We start from the raw sequence: 21,037 nt of genomic DNA on the forward strand, positions 1-21,037 counted from the left end.
ATTATTCTGCTGTATGTGACCTTTTGTCTGATTTTAAGTATCTGTTTTACATCTTGTTTGGGTGAAGAACTTTGTAAATAAATGCTGCATGAATAAATGTGTCATCAATGTGAAGACACAAGCTTATTCGCCACTAGGGGGTGCTGTGGTCTAAATGAAAATACAGTGGAGTGACAACTTATTCGTCCTGAGGCTGCAGAGCAGAAAAGTGAAACACTGTTATTTCCCCGTTCAGCTTATTTGTCTTTGTCTCCTGTCTGCTCTGTCTCTTCCTCACCTTGCTGCTTAGAAAAGACTTTCTTCTGTCTCTGGAGGCGAGGAACTCTCTCAATGACCGGGTTGAAAAAGGTCACCTGGAAAACACACACAAACATGAAAGATGAAAACATGGAGACTACACTCACACATTTTATTTTGAGATATCGCACTCAGATGGTTGAAACCTTTCAGTATCATATATCAAAGCAGTGCTTTGCAGCACAGGTGCACCTGACAGCTTGTGTGTGTGCGTGTGTTTGTGTGTGGGGGGGTAGGTGTATGTACGCAAATTTAAATATCTTTTGTGTGTATTTATAGCACCGGCATAGATGGGTGTCAAGTATGCAGGGACATCTGAGTCCACTTCTGTGTGTGGCTGTCCCTCTTCCCACTTTTTGTTGTTCCGTGTCAGTTTATGTCAAGACGCGTGTGTGATGTGTGCGTGTTGTGTGTATGTGTTGGCGTGTACCTCAGCCAGCAGCAGGCCCTGAGGCTCCAGCTCCAGCTGGACTCTGTGTTTCTGGTTGTCCAGGAACTCCTCCAGCTTCAGGTACTTCAGAGCACACAGCGAGCGGAAATCCTTCCAGTAAACTGCAATCTCCATCTCCCTCGACTGAGACACACGGATACAAAAGAGACATCAGTTTTGGAAAACATGAACACAGCAGTTTTACTTTGGTCAAAGGGCCCTCACATGCACTCTGCTGGTTTGTGTGTATATGTACTGACCCTTTCCAGCTCCACTGTAAAGGTCTGGTCCCAGGCCTGTTCTCCCACAGTCCTCCAAGCTGTCTGCCCCACCACTGTGTTGTCCAGCTTTAGCACGGCACTTACCTCAGCTGCACACACACACACACACACACACACACACACACACCTCATTTTATTCCCTCCATAGGTGACATTCCTATCAAGTCCTGACCAGTACAAAAACAACAGCTACTGGAAGCACATACTACTATAATACATAATACAATTTTAATATTGATTAATGAGTGTCATTAATTTCCTTGGAGACACAGCAGAGAATGCAAGACATTAAAAAAAGCTGTTTGTGAATTGCCTACTCAGGGCACTGAGGCAATTCAGCTAAATTTGCTGATGTTGCTGTGTCCTGATGTGCGAGCGCTGAACTACAGGGCCCAACCTCAGCAACTTAAAGCGACTACTGCACGTCTCACCAGAGGAAAACAAAAGTGCCAGGCTGCAACTGTATCGTAATATAGTTAATATGGATTGGCTCCATTGAACTGACAGTACATGGTACATTACTCTATTTGTAAAGGGAAAAAAAATCATTTACATCTATCATCTTTGAATGAATTAAGTACATAAAGTCACAATGTTAACTTAAAGCAAAAGAGCTTATTTATTTTTAAACCTGCTGAATGAGATTGTATATACCTTAAATGAGTGTTCATTAGAAATGAATGTTCATCAAACAGACACACACTTACACGAGAGCTCATCTGTCTTGCTGGGTGTCTTCCCACTGACTGAACCGCTCCGTCCATAGAGTCCCTTGCTGCCCCTCATGAAAGACCTTGTGTCTCCAGGGCTGTAACAGGGCAGCATGACAGCTGTCCCTTTATTGCGACCTGGGACCACCTCCAACAACCCCACACATCCCAACAGCTGCACCTGTAGGGTACCTGAAGACAGAGGAAAACCATTCAGCTACAACCAACTACAGACCGAAACACCAGCAGCAAGATTTAAAAAAATCTGTGCAAGTTCAGGACTAGAAATCTCTGTGAACACAAAGAAAGATATGCACTCTTTTAATTTGTAAACACATGCATACGCATTGATTAAGTCTGTGTATGCACTTGCACAAGCCAAAAGTTCACTTCTAAAAAAAGCTGCTGTACAGTGTTGTGTGTATAAAGGCAGATTAAAACAATCAAAGGAGTAATTTTGGGTGCAGCATGCCAGGTTTTGTTTAATTGTTTCAAAGAGCAGAAGGGAAAACCTCATCATACTCCCTCGATTAATAAAATGCCTCCACATAGACTCTAACTAATGGCTTCAAAGACTCTTTATAGTTTCCACAGTGGCAGTCTTTTAGTATGTCAACACCAATCACTTCAGTGTTTTATGGTAAACTCTTGTGCTCATCTAAATGATGGAATACGGAGCTTTAAAATTTGCATTTGTACTTGTTGTGCAGCTTCATCTGATATTTGTGCAGTTAGGATTTAGGGACGTTGCTGAGCAGGCTATATACGGGTGTTTGAGCTTTAATTTGTGTGACTTACCTGTGAGGGGTGAAGGTTTGTTGAGGGTGCTGTACTGGTTGTGGAGGTATGGGGCACCGTGGCGGGAGCTGAAGGCTGGGGAGGAGGCCAGGACCAGTTCCTCTTTGATGATGTTGGCCTTGGGGTGGTCCTCTGGTAGCTCCGCCAGACGCTGGTCCAGAGAGTCCCTCAGCAGATCCAACCGCTGAGACGCCTCGCTGAGACGAGACTGCGCCTGCACAGCGTCGACACAGAGCAGCTTTAATATATATCAACATCCACCAGGTGACTGCTGAAATTGTTAAGTAAACTATTAACTCTCGATCTAATCTCACAGCCCTCAAAATCCATACTTACCATCCTATTATATGAATTATGTATTATGTATTATATATTATATTATATATTTATTTGGAGAAAAACATAAGCCAGTATTTTCTTCCAGTACCATCCTTCAAGAATGAAAAATGGGGTGATTTTCATTTCAAAACACTACAGACTAAAAGCCAGAAACCTCAGCACAAAGTAATAGAAGGGGTGAGTCACACTGGTACTGATCAACAACCCTTTCAACACCAACACAGATACAGTTATTTTGAGGGGTGGGGCAATACTGTATGTCATGTTGCAGCTGCTGTTGTGAAGATATCTCTTAAATGGTAGAGGGAGCTGAGACTGTGCAGTAGCTGAAAATGCTTTGGGAAATATCTGACTTCACAGAAACCTTTGGATTTAAATTTTTTGGTTTGCTTTGCGTCTCTGCTGGAACCATAAAGATAAAGCTGATGGCACTCTTATCTGACACCATATAATTTCATGATGCTGTAATGTTTGTGTTTATACTAAAGAATAAACAAACAAATAGTGTGTGTGTGTGTGTGTGTGTGTGTGTGTGTGTGTGTGTGTGTGTGTGTGTGTGTGTGTGTATCCAGTCTAACCTCAGACAGGGCTTTCTTGTCCTGAACCTTGTTGGCCCCCAGAAGCCTGAGCACATTTTTTGCCCCCTCAGCGACAGCATGTTCCACCCTGTAGTGATGCCTCAGCTCTTCAATACGCAGCTCCACCCCGCACAGATCCTGGTTACCTGCAGTGGTGAAGTGGACCAATCACATGGATGTGGACTGAAGATATTATACCAGTTTCTGTTGTTTTTAAATCACAATTGCACATTTTATTAAGTTAGATTCTATCGTTTGATGTTGAAACTACAGTCGTTTGTTTTGGCAGTGGTGTGTTATGGGGAACTCCCTTGGGCATACTAAGTTAGGTTAATGCTTTAATGCATGTCATGCATTACACAAGAGTCAGACAAAGAAAACATTAGCAGCGCCTGGAGGGAGGTAACCAGCGTCCATATCTCTCCACTGAGCAGCATTAACTTTAGCTCTGCCTCTGCTTCCAAATGGCTTTCTCCTCCCATCTCCCATCTTTAAAAGCAAACAGAGAAATAAAAAAAATAAAAAACACCCTCTCTCGTGCATTTTATTTCTAAAAAATGCCCTGATTACTACCCCAGGTTAGCCAGCTAACATTAATAAGACAGATACACAGTTGTTTGCTACGCTAGAAAAAAAAAGCTATCTGATTCTGATATCACAATTAAAAACAACTGCCATTGTTACAAATGGTTTCCTAAATCAAGTCCTGCTGACAGGAGAGACATTAAATATGAAAGACCAGTGTAGAAATGATATAAATAACTGTATAAGAAATCATATACTGGAAACAAAAGGGGCTACATTTGAAGTTTGTGATATTCACCTCCACTGTAGACTAATGGCCATTTAAAAATGAAACAATTGCTTGAGATAAAACAGTGACAATTGCTTATTTCGACCATTAAATGAAAAGACCCGGTAACATTAAGCGGAATAAAAACAGAAAATCAGGTGTGACACAATCAGTCAAAAAGGAAAAACATACTCAAGCTCCCTCACTCAAAAAAGCAGGCCGGGGGTCAGCCTCAGAGTGGCACCCGCCAAGCACAATTACAGCTAAGTGGTTAGCTTAATGGCACAGTAGCAGCCTCTCACCATGGGCAGCAAACACAACGGGGCACATAGATATGGGAAAAGGAGAGAGGGGGCTTGAGATAAGGAAAAGGACAATAGGATAAATAGCATTCAAAAAAAGGTTCATTTGACTTTTAAATGTCAGGCTAGTGAAGAGGAAGGACCAAAGGACACAGAGACGTGATTGAAAATGATTTTTACGACTTATGAGCAGTTCAGAGCGTTGCATAAGACAGGAGAAGAAAGAAAGGAAAAGAGAAGGGGGTAGGGGTGGAGGTGGATATGTATGCTTTTATCTCCTAATAAGGTGTTCTGCCTGGAGCCCAGACCCTGCTAGATGACCCCTCCACCGGGTGTGGTGCCTGGAGACTGTCTGTCTGTGTACACTATACACACAACCCGGTGGGGGTGTGTGAGTGCGTGGTTTAATGGAGAGAGTGAGATCAACCAAGAAAGAGCCTGTGTAGGACACTGGCACAACAGAACCAATTGAGAAAGTACAGAGAGGCATACAGGATACTCTTATGTGTTTGTGCACAACTTTAACTAAACCCCATTAAAAGAGCACTCCACTTGTTTAGCATTGCATTGCTACAACTTTTCCAGACTTACAATTGACAAAAAAAGGATCAAAATTGATCCAGCAGAACCAGAGATGTCCTCTTTTTTTTTTATTCCGCACATTCTTCTTACCTGGCCTTACCCTAACCTGGCGCCTACATTACCCACAATGCAGCTAACTGTTCAGTTGGACATTCTGCTGTGTTACACTAGTAGTGGCAAATGTCGCCTGGAGCCTCTAGCCTCAAGCAGAGACGAGCACCAGGCTACAGAGGTCTCACTTCTTTCTGACTCTACACCTTTTTTTTTCCATTTTCAAACTTGTACTCTTCAGCCCCAACCAATGCTGACTCAAGTGACATCACCTGAGGTAGTTTATCAGATTTCACACAGCTCTCTCTGGGGTCACAAAGCCTAGTACTCCCAAAGACCGATAAACAGACTTTGATGTGTAAAATCAGTGGAGTTCCCCTTTAACTACAAAATCATTGCTGCTCAGTCTGGTCATAAACAGCTGTAATACTATTTTTATCACATTACAGCAGCAGAGGGAACTTCAGATCAATGAAAACCCTGCAGGTTTTCCACATGGAAGCCACAGAGGGATAAAGTGTGGCCTTAAAAGGCCCTTAAATAATCCCTCCGAATGGCCATTATCTTCTTGGCCTAAAAAGACACGGCCTTTCCTCACAGCCATCAGCTCCCTCAGTCTGACATGAGCAGAAAGGAATATACGGCCTCAAAGGGAACGCACCATCTATAAAATCTGTTTTGTTTTTTTTTTTACTTCTGGCCCCTCCCACTGCTTTCTCCCTGCTCTCCTGCTGCAGTTAACCAACCCACCCACCTCTCCTGACCGTCAGCAGTGTGTTCCCAGCAGAGGGGCCATAATGGTCCACGGCACTCACCGCTCAGCTTGGGCCACATATTCTGTTCAGTTGCATCAACACGGCAACATCCACATAAAAGCACTTCCACACATTTAATACATGTAATCACCCGCCCAGACAATGTTGTGCCTCTGCCTGCGTGCGTGCGTGCGTGCGTGCGTGCGTGTGAAAGAGACTTTTCATGTCCTGGTCCTTTTGTTGAAAGGTTGTATTTCTTTTTTAGTCTACATCTGTGTGTGAATTTGATTGATTGTGGTAATGTGCCAGGTGGGCCATTTCACAGGCTTTGTATCATTCACACACATATTTGTCCATCCCACCCATACACACACACACACACACACACACACACACACACACACACACACACACACAGATGACAGTCTATTGTGTATCAACCCCTAACCATCCTCTTCATCTTCTTCCCCACAAGACCTGGGCTGAGAGATGTGAAAACAGAGAGACAGCTCTTGATTGATCTGTTTCTGCAAATGTGCGCCTGCGAATCTGGAGCCACTGCTAAGAACAAAATGTTTGACATGCAGAGAAACAGAAAGACTGCAGATCACATGAGAACATGAACAAGACCCAGCAAAAAGCATCCTGTTAGTGCCAGCTGCCCACTGTCATAAACCACAAAGTATAACGCTTCGGTTTAAGATTCAGCTATCACAGGAAGAAAAACAGTTCAGCTCACATGACACTGACAGATGAACAAAAAATCTTCTGTCCAAGAACAATAACAGCATGTCTGTCAAAATTATTAGTGTATGTTTTGTAGATGTCTCTTTTTGTCCGTTCCATGGTTTTATGTGTAATATACAGTATGTACAGTATTTAGCATTTCATACTGCAACCACATACTACACTAGAGACCAAATGCTGTAAACATTTAAATGTTATAACAACAATATACAAGCCACCAGGGCGAGTTTCCCTTATTGTGCAAGACTATTGTTACAAGTATGTTTTGCAATACTGATACAACATTGTGTCAGCTATACTTTGTATACACTCGTTTAGCCAATCACTCAGACTTACCCTGTGTGTCGTCATTGTGCTCGGTGGCCTGCACAGCCTTGCGGATTTGCATGCGGATAATGTCGATTTTGGTTTTACTGTCCTGCAGCATTTGCTGGGCCGTCTGCAGCATCTTCTTATCCTGATTGAAACAGGAGGAAAACACTCAGCGAATCACGTGATCGGAAGCTACAAATCCATATATCATAAAACTAGAAAGATGTATGACAGAGCAGTGGTGCTGTCACTTTATCTTACAGTTTTACAAAAACACAGAGAAACTAGGAGAGGAGCGTTTGTGTTTCTCTCAAGTTGATTTATTGAATGAGCCTCAAAGTCTTCTTTAAGGTCTCTCAGCAGTGAAACACAAAAAGAACTAAAGGGTGTGAGAGCAAGGTGAAGGGGTAAGGTGAAACAGATGCTGCTGGCGATATGGTGTGTGCGCAGGGGAAGGCTTCTTGTGTGTCACAGGTTATATGCATTTAGAGATCAACATCTGAGTCAGCAGATTGCAAGGTTGTCGATCGCGAAGGTGCACACACAAACACAGACGCACACTGTGAGTTATCAGCCACCTGGGGGAGGGGTATGATGCGTGTGGCCTGTACCCTTCAAAATATTATCCTTGTAGTCAATGATAAGTGTCCTACACTTCGTCTGGTTGTGTTCGGGTGTGTGTATGTGCATGTGTGGATAGAGTTGATGTCCTGTACCTTGGTGGATCCATTGGCGTAGATGGGAATCATGTTCTCAACTCCCTGTTTGACTTTGAGCTCAATGTTGAGCTGTCTCTCCAGGGCAGCGATGCGCTCCTTGTGGGCTGACGTTCGGCTCTCTGCCCCAGGAGACTGAGGACACTCATCTGTGGAGGAAAGGGAAAGGTTAGAGATGATATAAAAAAAAAAAGGAGCAAAATAAGGGTTCACATGCTGTGCTCCAAAATGAAAACGCTCTTGAGGGAATTTCATTTAATGCCAAATAATATTGTTGCACTCTTGAATTTTAATAGCAGAATGTACAAGGTTAATATCCTGCAATACTGGAGCAGTTTTGATGACTCTGTCACGGTTGTCTGGAACAAAAGCACGTGGTAGATTTAACAACAGGAGTTACAGTTTATGACATACATACCTTTATTCTCCTCTCCTCCCTTAACCACAATGTGAGCATCCAGCTCCTGCAGCTGAGCGTGCAGGTTGTCCAGTCTGCGGTTCGAAGACCGCAGCTGACTGTCCACCTGTAGACAAAAACACTGCATGAAGCCTCCTTTCATTTCCTTTCAGGGAGATTATATTATAACACTACATCTTATTTTCTGTATAAAAACATCAGTATACCAGCCTAGCAGTAAAACAAGAAAGAGCAAGTGTTTGTCTTTGAACTGGTTCTACAAGAACACACTAAGCTTTCAATACTTCTCCTGAAATACCAGAAAATCTATTTGATCCTTTAAGTCAATTCTTAAGCTTCCTGACAAGTCTTCCCATCTTGAAGTTGGCTCTCTGTCTCAGTTTTGTTTAACGTGCTTAATTTAGACACAATGTAAGTCTGCAAGCAGCAACAGGCAAGTAGCTTAAAACCTTGTTGAAAAGGTCTCCATTAATGTAAATGCTGATGGGTAATTTGTTGAACAATCAGGGAAGTTATTAGAAATAAAGTTGGCATCTTTCCGTGTTAACTTACTCTAATCAAACCACTATAAATACAGCCGAGTGAACTGTTGTGCTTTATCTTTGAACAATCCTGACCTTCTATTTCTATGCCAAGACTAAAGTCATCTACCTATAAAACAAGAGTAGTTGAAAACTTTTGTGGAACCGTTGACAACATCGCATCCTATTTGCATTCTGCCTGGTGTCAGCTGGTTTCAGCTCATTATCTGTCTACTTCTCTCCCACTCTGTGCTCACATACACAGTATTTTAATACAGCTGAATTTCTATTAAAGTTGTTCTCATTTACATGTTTTTCTGTTTCTGTTGTCAGAAAATAGAGCAAGTTTGAAACAGTGATTAAAACGTGGCCCATTAACACTACATCTTAACTTTCAAGCTGCTGCTCTGCACTGCTAAAACCCTGATTTTATAAACGTGAATTTGTCAGACAAAATCAGACTGTGCTGTGATTTGATTATATGTCCTTGTAAAATGATCACTCAGGGAGAAAGTCAGAAGCGACTGAATATCTTTCTTATTTTGTCTCTCACACAGCGCACAGTCTCTGTCTGGGTAACAAACTGCTGCTCTGCCTCTCTCTCTACACTCACTAAGCAGAGTAGATGTGAGAGAGGGCATTACTGGTGACTCTTCCCTAATTAGCCAAGGTTTATCCAAAAAAAGTTGCTAGATTTGTTGCTAAGTGCTTTTTAAAAAAAAAGAGTCTCTAAATCTAGCGACAAATGCGCTAAGTTGGCAGCACTGCAGGCTGTAGACGCCCCCTTAATAATAACTGTTTGCATCAATGAACTCTGAAACAGCAGTAGCCAATGGGGAAACTCCAAATCAGTCACGTGGCATTCAGCTGACCATTGGTGGAATTGTGATCACTCATCTCTAACACATACATTCACTCACGAACATTTGCGATTACACGGTTGGCCCCACCGTTGTTGTCCATCCGAATATGCTAGTATAATGATCCATGCTCAGTGAACTGTTGCTTCAATCATAAAACTACAACTCCAGATTGCAGTAAACACTTGTTATTGACAAAAATTTGTAAACAAAATCTAAGCAACCGTCTTAAATTCCTCTCTTGATATCTAAAATTGCCCGTGAGCAAAGCATTTAATCCTCCAACTGCTCGAGTGGTGCTGCTCACACTCTCAAACAGACAGAACCTGGCACTGCTGCTGCTTCCCAGCAGATGTACTGGGCAGATCCAGGAAGTAAACGTGTGAACCTGTGTGATTGTGAGGCAGGGTACCGTGGGAATGCCCTGCCTCATGATGTGGAAATATATGGTCAGTGAGCCTGGTCAAAATATTGGTCCTCTGAGGATTTAAAAAATCATAGTCAGATCCTACAGAAAGTCCCAACTATATGTAAAGACAAACAGGATAAAGGCTCGACATACCAGTGTCTGATTCACCAGCCACCGCTCTGGTCACAGTCATTAAACTGGTTTCCTGAAGTGATACTGACGTAAAAGTCTATGATTTTCCAACTTTAAGTTGTCAGAGTGCTTCCATGATCTTATCATTTTATTCCTGCCTTGTTTGTTACTGATAATGTGTCTGGGGGGATGAAATGTTGGGTTCCTGCCCATTTCTGTGCTTGCTGTTAAGAATAACAATTTGATGCATTCTCATATATCCTGGTTAATTGTTTTCTTGGCAAACCCCTGACGTTCCCTGTTGATACTTCAGATCTTCTATTACCAGTGGGAAACCTGTTTTAAAGCTCACTCCTACTAAACATGAGACTTGTGGTTGTTTTGAAAAGATAAAAAACACTAGGGACCTGCAGACGATCTATGGGTGACTGTGGCTGACCTGCTGAGCATTCCTCTTGTCAGTAGTCGCCCTGCGCAGGTTCTCCGCTCCTTCCTTGATCTTCAGCTCCTTGCGTATCTCTCTGCGGATCCTCTCACGCTGCTCGTCCAGAAGCTGCTGCACACTGGAGTCTGAAAAGTCTGATTTCTCATCTAGACCGAGCTGCTCCAGAACCGACAGCCCACCTGGGTCACTCTGGACAGGTGGACGGAGAAGGAAAGAGGGAGGGGGAAAACAAGGAATATGCAGGACAAAGGAAAGAGATTAGGCAACGCAATTATAAACAGAATAAAAATACAAGGCTTAATTTACAACATAGTCAGCCTGGTAAGAGGAGGTGTTGAGAGTGAAGCAGAAAGAAGAGGAAGAGATGGTGAGCAGGATAAGACAGTAATAGGAGGAAAGAGATAAAGGGGGAGAGACGACAGTCATAGGTAAGAGAGGGAAAAGGCCAAAGTTGGGTAAGAAGGAAAAAGAAAAAAAAAAAAAAAAAACTAGAAAAGGAAGCAAGAGGATGGGAAAAGAGACAGCAGCAGTGAGAAATGACAAAAATCTTGTTCAGCCATTGTTTATAATATTTCAAAACAAATCTGTAATGTCAGACCGGTTTACAACAAGAGCTTTAGAATTACTGATGTTCAAGAGTAGCATTAGAGATTTTCAGGATAGTCTTCCTGTCAAAGGGGCTAAAACTCAATACTATACACAAACATCAAAGTGAATTACAAATCTGTCCCATGACCTGTGCTGTCCATTGTCCTCATTCAGCCTTTTCTCATGATCCGGTTCTTCTCTACTGTGTGAGAAATGCTGATGGTCTTAACTTGATAAACACATTTTCCACACTTCAAGACCAGCACACAATAGGGCTCCGCTCCTGCTTAATTTCTTCAACTTCTAAGAACGTTTTCCTGCCTATGAGCAAGATAACCTTGTGTACTTGTAAAAAAAAATCACCTCTAGCAGTGCTACAACTTGCCACAGAGCGAGACCTGGAGACTCAACACCGCAGGAACACCGCAGGAGACAGAGTGTTAATCACTAGAAATCGCAGCGACTCAGCCACTATTACAGGAACACACAAATCAAACAAACAACTCAACAACACTTTACCTCCGAGCTGTCATCATCCTCCTCGTCGCCATGCCAACACATAGTTCACTCAGATTTGATGTCCCCCCCCCCAAAAAAAAAAAAAAAAAAAAAGACAAAAAGGAACAGAAATCTTTGGTTCGCTCCTGAGCTCAGCCAAACAGTTAATGCCACACTGAGAACAAAATGGGTTTTGGGGGGTGAGAGGGGGGTGGAGGGGACGATAAAAAGAGATAAAGAGAGGGAGAGTTAAGTGAGGGAGGAGGGGGAACGCCTCCGAAAGAGGATATCCGTCCTAACACCAAGCTGCTCAGGCCTTTCCTGTTTCCTCTGTGATTTTGCTGCTGTCAGTGGAGTGCGAGACACGGAGAAAAGGACAGAGACTCTATACATCAAGAACACATCCTCCCTGGTCAAGGTTTTGTAGATCATTCTCAGATCTGTGGCACTAAGCCTGTACGATGTCAAGTCTTCCCCAGCTGCTTATGCTCACTGATTAATCAGATCTGGCTTGAAGTGGATTTGTGACAGTTTTTTTTTTTTTTTTTTTTTGTATTTTGCTCTCACTAGGGTCAGTGATATAATCTTGAGGGCGGAAACAAGGGAAGGATGCGTTTTCGAAGTACTGGATCAAAGCCAGACAGTAAGGTTGAGTTGCATTTCGGCTGCCTGCTTAACTTCTGATTTCCTTTGGGCCCCACATCTACAAATCCCAGCGGTGATTCCCCTTCGCCTATAGAAAAAAAACTATGGGATTGAAACACAGCCGCATCTGACAATATGATAATATCTGTATTATCTGTAAGCAGCAGTGGGTGGAGTTAGTGTCCTAATGCTAGCCTAAAACATCATCCTTGCAAACTGGAAAATGAGCATACAGCACAAGACCCCTTTATGCAGCAGATAAAGGAGTGGCCTGTGACATCACTAAAGATGACCAAAGACAATGATGAAAGACATTTACTAATTGCTTAACACAGACTCTATTACAGGTGGGATTTGATTTCACCAAAATACTTTAACGATGAAACTTATGTCTGTGGGGAAACAGATTTTATTGCCAAGGGAAAGGAAAACAATAAGTCCTATAAAACAAAAAGCAAATCGTGCTGATACAGTACAGCCACTGACAACTTTTGAGCTTCGGGGAAATAGTTCAGGTTGGTGGAAATGTTTAACATATTTTCTTGTCACTGCAGAAGAATTTGAGCACACAAAGAGTGGGCTAATTATGTCTGTAATTTCATGGTCATTTTGTGGTTTGCCCACATGACAATGACTCATCTCCCTCTAAGCCTCAGTAGATCTGTGTAAGCCCAGAAAAGAAATATGACATCAACTGAAGACGGACATTTTTACTTCCTTTCATCTGAGAAGATAGACTGAACCACACAGAGGTTCTGTGAATTTAGGGTAAGCAGACTCCTTTAACTTCCTGGCTGTAAAGCAAGCACACACACACATAAGTCTAAGGCAGCTGTCACTCTATATTAAAGCTTTAAAACTAATTATGGATAATAAGTCTTCGATACCTGTGGTGCAATCTGCAATTTATTTCAAATAGCATGTAGACTGAGGAATTTATTATCAATACTTTCCTCAAAAGGTTTTGGCAGTTTGGTTACTGATCTACTGCTGGTTGAAAATATTCAAACATGGGATGCAAACAAAACTGTTAGATAATTCATAATGAGTGTGTAGGTTTTGCAGAACATTATGATGTCACAATGAAGTTGACCATTGACCGTATGGGTATAAAATGTCATCACTTCATCATTTTATCCCATTAGAAATTTGTGTTACATGTTGTCATAATTAGGGTATGAATTTGTGAGTTATGGCCAAAAACATGTTTTGTGTGGTCACAATGACCTTGACCTTTCACCACAAAATTTTAATCAGTTCATCCTCGAGTCCAAATGAATGTTTGTGCCAAATGTGAATAAACTCCCACAAGGTGGTACTGCGATATCGCCTTCACGAGAATGGGACGTACGAACATGTACGGACGTACAGACGGACAACCCAAAAACATTTTGCCTCCGACCCTGACTGCATAATAATGATTACAATACATTACAACTTTACCCATAACTGTGGGGCACTACCCTCAATGTCTTTAAGTTTCAACTGACAGAAACAGTGTCTCTTGTCTCTGTCACACTCAACCTCCTGGGTGGAGGTTTTGTTTCTGACTGGCTGCTTGTTTTTTTTTCTTGGACGCCTGCAGGCTGTGACCTCTTGATCTTGACCATCCTGATCATTGATGAAGATGTAGAGAAAAACCTTACTGCAGCCAAGACGTCACTTTACCATGACATAGCTAATCCTCTGTGTCTGAACACACCATCTCCACCTCCCTGTGCAAAGTGTGCATATGATCCCCACCTATCACTGTAAGAAACACTGGGGAAATGTTTGCCTACCTCTTACAGCATCAGTCACGGTGGGAGTAACTACTGTTGCTTAAAAGAGGTTGAAGTGTATCAGCATTACTGTGTATTGTTGTGTTTCTTACTGCCAAGTGATTATGTGTCAGATGTGGACTGATTGTGTAACTGAACTGGCGAGAGGTTGTTTGAGTTCTTCTGCTCTGCTCTTACCCCAGCCCCCCCCCCTTATCCAGACTCTGACTTCAAGCAGAGATCCATAGTAACTTCACACAAAAACGGGTGGCTAGTTCTTAGTTTCAACAGTGACTGTGCTCACTCTTTATTTATGAACTGACACTGAAACTCGCACAAACTCACATGAATGAATGGAGGGTTGTTTCTTCAATCCAGTCCAGTTGCCTTTGACTTAAGATTAACATGACTAATTCTGAGATATGGCACTTTCTTTACTAATCTTAAAAGGTTTACAACAAGTGCTCAGTGTTTCCAGATTGGGTGTTTTTCTACTTTCTTTTAAGCCATGTTAGCAGCATGACTCTGAGTACGGCAGTGTTGGTCTGTCAGCCAACTGCTTTGGTCCAGACTGAAATATCTCAGCAACTACTGGATGGAGCGTGTTTCAGAGGAGGAGTCCTGCTGACTTTGGTAAACCGCTGACTTTTCCTCTAGTGCCACCATGATGTTGACAGATGTAGACATTTCTGTCAAAACCAAAGCCAGAAATGTCTAAACAACTGCTGGATGAATTTCCTTGAGATATGGTACAGACAATTATTTCCCCTCAGGATGAATCGCAATAACATTAGAGATCTTCTAACTCTTTCTCTAACAGCATCATCTAATACCTGCAAAACTGACATTCCCCTGCTTTTAACACACATACTAATGCACTAACCTAAAATGCCGAACAAGCTTACCATTATACCTGCTTAATGTCAGCATGTTAGCTTTGAGATTATGAGCATTTTGGTATGGTGACATTAGGGTTTAGCTCACAGACTCACAGAGCCACTTACATGGCTGTTCAGTCTTGTTCTAATAAATAGGCAGCAAATAAAGATGAATAAAGACATAGAGGCTACATTCTAGTGAATTAGAATCTACTGAGATCAACAAGGACGCCATCACAACTTCAAGAAGAGCCACGCTGACTGACTGATGAGTCACAAAACCAAATTTCAATGTCATTAGGATAAAACCTCTTCAAAGCTTCTTAAAAAATGACATCATATATAAATATGTTGAACAGGCAAGAAATGCCAACACATTAAAAATGCCTGAGCTACTGTATGTGACGATTGGACAGGCTTGAGGCTCTGTATGGGCTGTGTGGCAGTCTACTGTTCTTTCCCTAAAAGGAAATAAAATTTAACCTAAAATTGTACTTTTACAGTGAAATCCACCAGCACTTTACAATCAACCCAGACTCTGACTTAAAGGCTCTGGTTGTATTATGTATTTACAATATCATCGGTCTCTGCTCCAAACGACACGGCCGATTGTTCAGTGACACGCGGCTCAGTCCAGCACCCTTCAGGACGTGTCGTATGTCCAGTTGGTGCGAACATGTCTGCTGTCACTTCCAACACAGCATGTGTTAAAGATGTGTTAACAGCAGCAGATGTTGACAACGTGTTCTGACACACATACTGTATGTGTCGCAGGGAGGAAACACCGCATGAGTTGTCACAAACCATTTACATTGACATTTACCAATTTGGCTGACGCTCACTGAAGCTTCAATCAGTCAGAAAAAGATGTGAAACTGACACACTTTATTTAGGACTGAGACCTTTTTAATGAACTGATCTCAGCAGTTAAAGAGTTGAAACTGATACACTGCTCAACTTCATCCTCTCATTGTTGACCCTGTGTAACACTACAAAGATGGCGGCAGCTAACGGGCAGGAATGACTCATCCCACGCAGCTTGTTAGTGAACTAGCCCAGGGAGGAACATTCAGCAGCGGTGTCCAGGGAAGTAATGACGCGCTAATTCAATAGATAACAGCGCCACGCAAACTTAATTCAATGAGACTGTGTGAGCAGCATAGAGGAGCCTAGGGCTGGACAGAGAAGGACGAGACAGAACATGGGTAACATGACGTTTTGTGTGTGTCTATATGTGTGTGTGTGTGTGTGTGTGTGTGTGTGTGTGTGTGTGTGTGTGTGTGTGTGTTTGTGGGGATAATGCCCGGAGTTTTCCTACTGAGTGATAATGACCCCTCAGTACAGAGATAGTGCCCACACGGAGGTCATGGAAAGGCGTGGTCGTGCAAGCGTGCATGACATGTACAAAAATAGGAGGAGAGATTCACTTTTAATGAATGCACGCAGTGATGCTCACACACACACACAAACACATCCACACACACACACCCACACACCCACACACAAAAAAACCCCTCTCACTTTCCAGTGAAACGTGAGGACATGTCTCTCGGGGAGTGAGGCCACAGAGCTCAGCCCTTTTCTGACTGAGGCCTGTGTTGTTGTAGAGGGTGTGTACTCTTAGGGCTCCACTACAGTCATTTCAAAATCCACTTTATTGTTTTCTCGAGAGGCTGTTGAATTGGAAGCTAGGTGAAAATGCCATTACAGCTGTTGCTTGATGTTTGTTCTGTTGTCACAGATGAAGGACCGTGGAGCTCTGCCTCTGCTCAAAGTCACAGCGAAGAATAGAGGAGGAAAAAAAAAGAAGAGGAAGAAGAAGAAAGAAAGGATTCTGCCAGCATTTTATACAGAACCAAAAAGTGAAAATGGTGGTGATGGTAATGATAATTCTTCCTCTATACTCAACAAGGAAACAGAATGGATAGATGTGTTTTTCATAGTAACAGATGACAGCCAAATGAGTGATCCAAAAATGACAGGCTACTTTCATAAAAAATACTTTCCCATCATCAGTGTGTTTTATAATAGTAATAGGAAAAGGTAAGAGTATATTTTAACCCGGGGTTGGACTCTTGAGACTTGTTCAAAATTATTTTGAAACTTTTAGGAGGCTCATGCTGCTTCTGCCGATACACTGTGCTTGTTCTGTAGGAGTTTGCATTTCTTTGATCTCATTGGAGGTGGCACGTGCAAAGACAGCATGACCATAAACAAAAGAATTGGAAAAAACTTTTGACTCGATGATGGTGCTGGTTAATTTAAGGTAAACACTGAATATATTACAATTCATCCTGAAGAGAACATGAACGTTTTTACCGAATATCATACCAATCCATCTAATAGTTGATGAGTGACAACCTGCTGGTGGTGCTAAAGGGCAAAGTCACAACATCACCAAAGTCATAAGAATTCATAATCACAATTAATCAAAATATTATTGGAATTGCTTTATGGCCAAGTGCAATATCCAAATCGCAGGAGCTGTAATTTTTTTTTGATAAAGGTAAAATGCTTCACAACATACCATAAACGAAGCGCTGTCGTGCTACAGAGATGCACCAGCCTACAAATTATACTCTCCAAACATAAAGGAACATGCGTGCTTGGTACATGTCCCAGCAAAAATCACACTATCATCATTTTTATATTTTTTACAAATTATTTACGAAAACGAAATGCAAAAATTACCAATCCAACTGAAATCACCATATGTGCCAAAATAATCGCAATATAAATTACATACTTTTTGCATATTGTTCAGCCTCAATTGACATATCTGAAAAAAAACTTCATCTAAATCCGTTCAGTAGATGTGGTTGAGATATTTGAGTCTGGACCAAAGTGGTGGACTGACTGATCGACACTGCCATCCATAGAGCCACGGTTCGGCTAAAAACTGTATGAATAGTAAAGATGTCAGGTTTCTCCGACAAACACACACCAGCACGTACAGTATGACAGAAGCATGAGTCTGCAATGTCTCTGATATTTTATATTCTGATGTTTTACAGTAACTTGCACGTCATTTCCTGTACACGTCTTCCACTGCCACATGGGCCACTTTGTATTATTCTGCTGAAAAGACCAACCTGCAGGGAAATACCACTGTCTATTCTTGTCAGACTGATAGACTGCATGGCAGAGAGGCAGGGAGACAGACCGGGGCTAAATAAGTGCACGGTGTGTTATGTCCAGGAATAGTGGACAAGGAGGAAGAGGGAAATAAAAACCAAACATTTACCATTTCCTTCAAGGAAAGGTTGGTTAAACACCAGTCTTCATGTGTCGGGAAAATACTAGGATTCTTGTAAAACTATTTAATTCATTCACAGCAGATATATGTTGCTAGTGGCACAGCAATACTCATAGGCAAAAAGACAATCATCAGCAAGTGGATCATCTACCATGGAGACTGGAAAAAAAAAACACACGCACACACACACACACACACACACACACACACACACACACTGGCAGGAGCAAAAGCCAGTTTGTCCGGTCACACTCATGAAAAAGACAGAGAGAGAAAGAGAAGTGGTTAGCGAGGGGCTGAGAGGGAGAGAACCATAGACCAGGCAAACAAAGAGAGAGCAGCGAGGGGACAGGAAGAGAGGGAGGAGAGAGACGGATGAGGCACAGCTGAGCGGGTCACAGGGTTGAAGCAGACAGAGCAGACAAATAAGCACAGAAAGAAAGAAAGGAGATGGAAATGGGGCAGAGAAGAGCAATGAATCAGCAACCACACTGCAACTACAATGTGTAACAACTCAACCACTCAAGTGTACATCAAAATAGATCACGAACAGGAGAGAAAAGTAGTGAGTGAATCCTTTGTACATTTAAACTAATAAACAATATTTTTCAAAAAATATTCAATTTTATCATATGATAAAGAAAGTATCAAATCTCCTGCAGAAATGACTCAAATGGTTAATCGATTAACAAAATAGGTGCAGATTAATTGTGTGTCAATCAGCTAATCGACTAATTGTTTCAGCTTTACATGATATAACATTAGCAGAAGTAGGAGGTAGGGCAATGCAATAATCAGGACAGGGTGACCTGACCCTGCCCAAACACACCCACATATACAAACACACTAGTGAGAATGAGGGCAGGGACAGCCAGTTCTTGACCTTTAACCCCGTTGGACATGTGAACCACCTGCAGGCCTTCCTACGTCACCTCCCTTACTGCATCCCATTCTTTCCTCCATCCTCCCACTCTACCTCCTTTGTCCATCACTCTCCGTCTTCTTCATAGGCTCTGCTTCTTTTAACTAAAAATCCCCACCACTGTCTCTCCCCCTAACTCCCCTCATCTTGGCCTCCTTCTGCTCCCCGCCTTCCCCGCAGTTTGAAGCGGGACCCTACCAAAGTTGTCTGGCTCTAAACGTAGTATATCCTTTTTAGTTTCCACAGTGACCACCAACTTCAACTTATAGCCTCACATCCCCACCCTCAAAAGGAAATTCATACAAAATAAGCAGCACTTTTGGCAGAACACATTGACTTTAAGAATGTCCCGTGCTTCTATTACGGCAGCTGAGTCTGTCATTTCTAACGGTATGTTATTCGTAAAACTTGGCTCAACCTGACAGCCATTGTTTTCACCACCTATTGGCCACTTCACTCCTTTAATTCAGGTCTGTATGAACCTGTCAACTTGGCAGTTGTGGAGGAAACCTTACATTTTGAGCTTCATCCAATTTTCAGTGACAGGACAAATATGACTGCCAAACTCATTTGTCTCTTACAACAAATAAGTGGAACTCAAGAGCAACACCCACTAGCTTTGCTCCAACCGGGACGTGTTATCTGATGCGCGTCAACTCATTCATGTAGCACACAAAATCGCTGAGATATGCAAATGTTACAAAACTGCTGCTTGTCTGAAGACTTGACCCTAAGGCTGGAAACTAATGATTGTCATTATATCTTGCAGCTATTTTCTTGATTAACTGATGAATTATTTGTTCTATGAACTAATAGAAGTATTAGAAAAGTCATAAATTCTCATCACAAGAGCCCAAATTGACTTCTCCAAATGTCTTGTTTTATTACACCAACAGTCCAAAACCACAAAATATTCAATTTACTATAATTTAAATCCAAAGAAAGCAGCAAATTTGCACCTTTGAGAACCTGAACTATAAAATGTTGCCTCTTTTAGCTAGAAAAATTACTTTTCTGTCAATCGGCTAATTGATTAAACAGCTAATTATTTAAGCTTTAGCTGACTTTAATGAACGCTGGAAGTAGGACTGCAGTGTAAATCTGCAATAATGCACATCAATAGTTGTCCATTTTCTCTCCTCCTCCCTCCTCTGCCTCTAAATAGAGGCAGAATAGACAGAGTAGACCAACTGCATATCAAACAAAGAGACACTCTTCTCCTTAGATATGACTCACATATATACAAGTGAGTGAGAGTTGGAGGGAGTTTTGAAAGTGAGTTGGAGGGTAAGAGAAAAGAGAGAGAAAAAAATACAACTCCTCGTTTACTCCAGAGATCAGCTGACGGACGAAAGGCCTAAGGGGAAAAAACAGGACTGTGGTGTAAATCACAGTGGAGGGACTTTGTTTCAAAATCTCTTCCCTCATCTCTTTCCCATGTGTTGGAGGTGCTGTTTTGTTATGCAAACCTTGGGCGGAGTACTTCAATCTCACCTGGACTACTGCTCACATGCTGCAACACAGACAAACAAAGCCACAGTAGAAAAATACATGACGTGGAGTGTCCAACATCAGGTGCAAATATTCATCTGATCTTCTCAACTCCAATATAAATGGTCTGGTAAAAATACATAAAGAGTTTGGAATCTGCTGCCTGTGTGAAGTATAATGTGTCAGTGAGTTTGCCTGTTAGTTGGATCCATTCAATATGACTGATCAATCAGTCCTACCAGGGGAACTGTACATTGTGTTTGTTCCAAAGCACGCAAAGGGTTTCAAATTAGCACTGAGTCACCATTCTAGGTTATTGAATATCTTAGCCCAAGCACACACTACAAAACAAAACGAGTTTAAACACAGTCACAGATGACTTCCATAAAAAGTTTTAGCACATACATATGCAGGGTCTTTGGTGACCTCCCAGGATCCTGACCTCATCTGGGCCTCACACACATCCAATCATTCTCAAACATGATTTATATGCTTTATTGGTAACCATCTAATGTTTTCCATC

General features: G+C 42.0%; 1 protein-coding gene across 3 annotated transcripts in view; it reads right to left on the bottom strand.

Annotated features, from left to right (window-relative positions):
• LOC111236313 (serine/threonine-protein kinase N1-like) overlaps nt 1-21,037 on the bottom strand; it is a 48,673-nt gene that overhangs the window by 8,126 nt on the left and 19,510 nt on the right. For 2 of the 3 annotated variants that reach the window (XM_022765002.1, XM_022764999.1), the window contains exons 1-11: nt 11,584-11,655; nt 10,471-10,665; nt 8,110-8,215; nt 7,692-7,840; nt 7,000-7,120; nt 3,434-3,579; nt 2,517-2,730; nt 1,716-1,910; nt 988-1,097; nt 728-871; nt 278-353 (exon numbers count right to left, since the gene is read on the bottom strand). In XM_022765002.1, the coding sequence (XP_022620723.1) occupies nt 278-353; nt 728-871; nt 988-1,097; nt 1,716-1,910; nt 2,517-2,730; nt 3,434-3,579; nt 7,000-7,120; nt 7,692-7,840; nt 8,110-8,215; nt 10,471-10,665; nt 11,584-11,625 (1,498 nt within the window). In that variant the 5' untranslated portion in view covers nt 11,626-11,655. Of the gene's footprint in view, nt 1-277; nt 354-727; nt 872-987; nt 1,098-1,715; nt 1,911-2,516; nt 2,731-3,433; nt 3,580-6,999; nt 7,121-7,691; nt 7,841-8,109; nt 8,216-10,470; nt 10,666-11,583; nt 11,656-21,037 lie in introns of those variants that run through there. The other variant, XM_022765001.1, reaches the window with a different exon arrangement.

The sequence above is a fragment of the Seriola dumerili genome, unplaced genomic scaffold (assembly GCF_002260705.1).
Source record: "Seriola dumerili isolate Sdu_G_001 unplaced genomic scaffold, Sdu_1.0 BDQW01000621.1, whole genome shotgun sequence".
Lineage (NCBI taxonomy): Eukaryota > Metazoa > Chordata > Actinopteri > Carangiformes > Carangidae > Seriola > Seriola dumerili.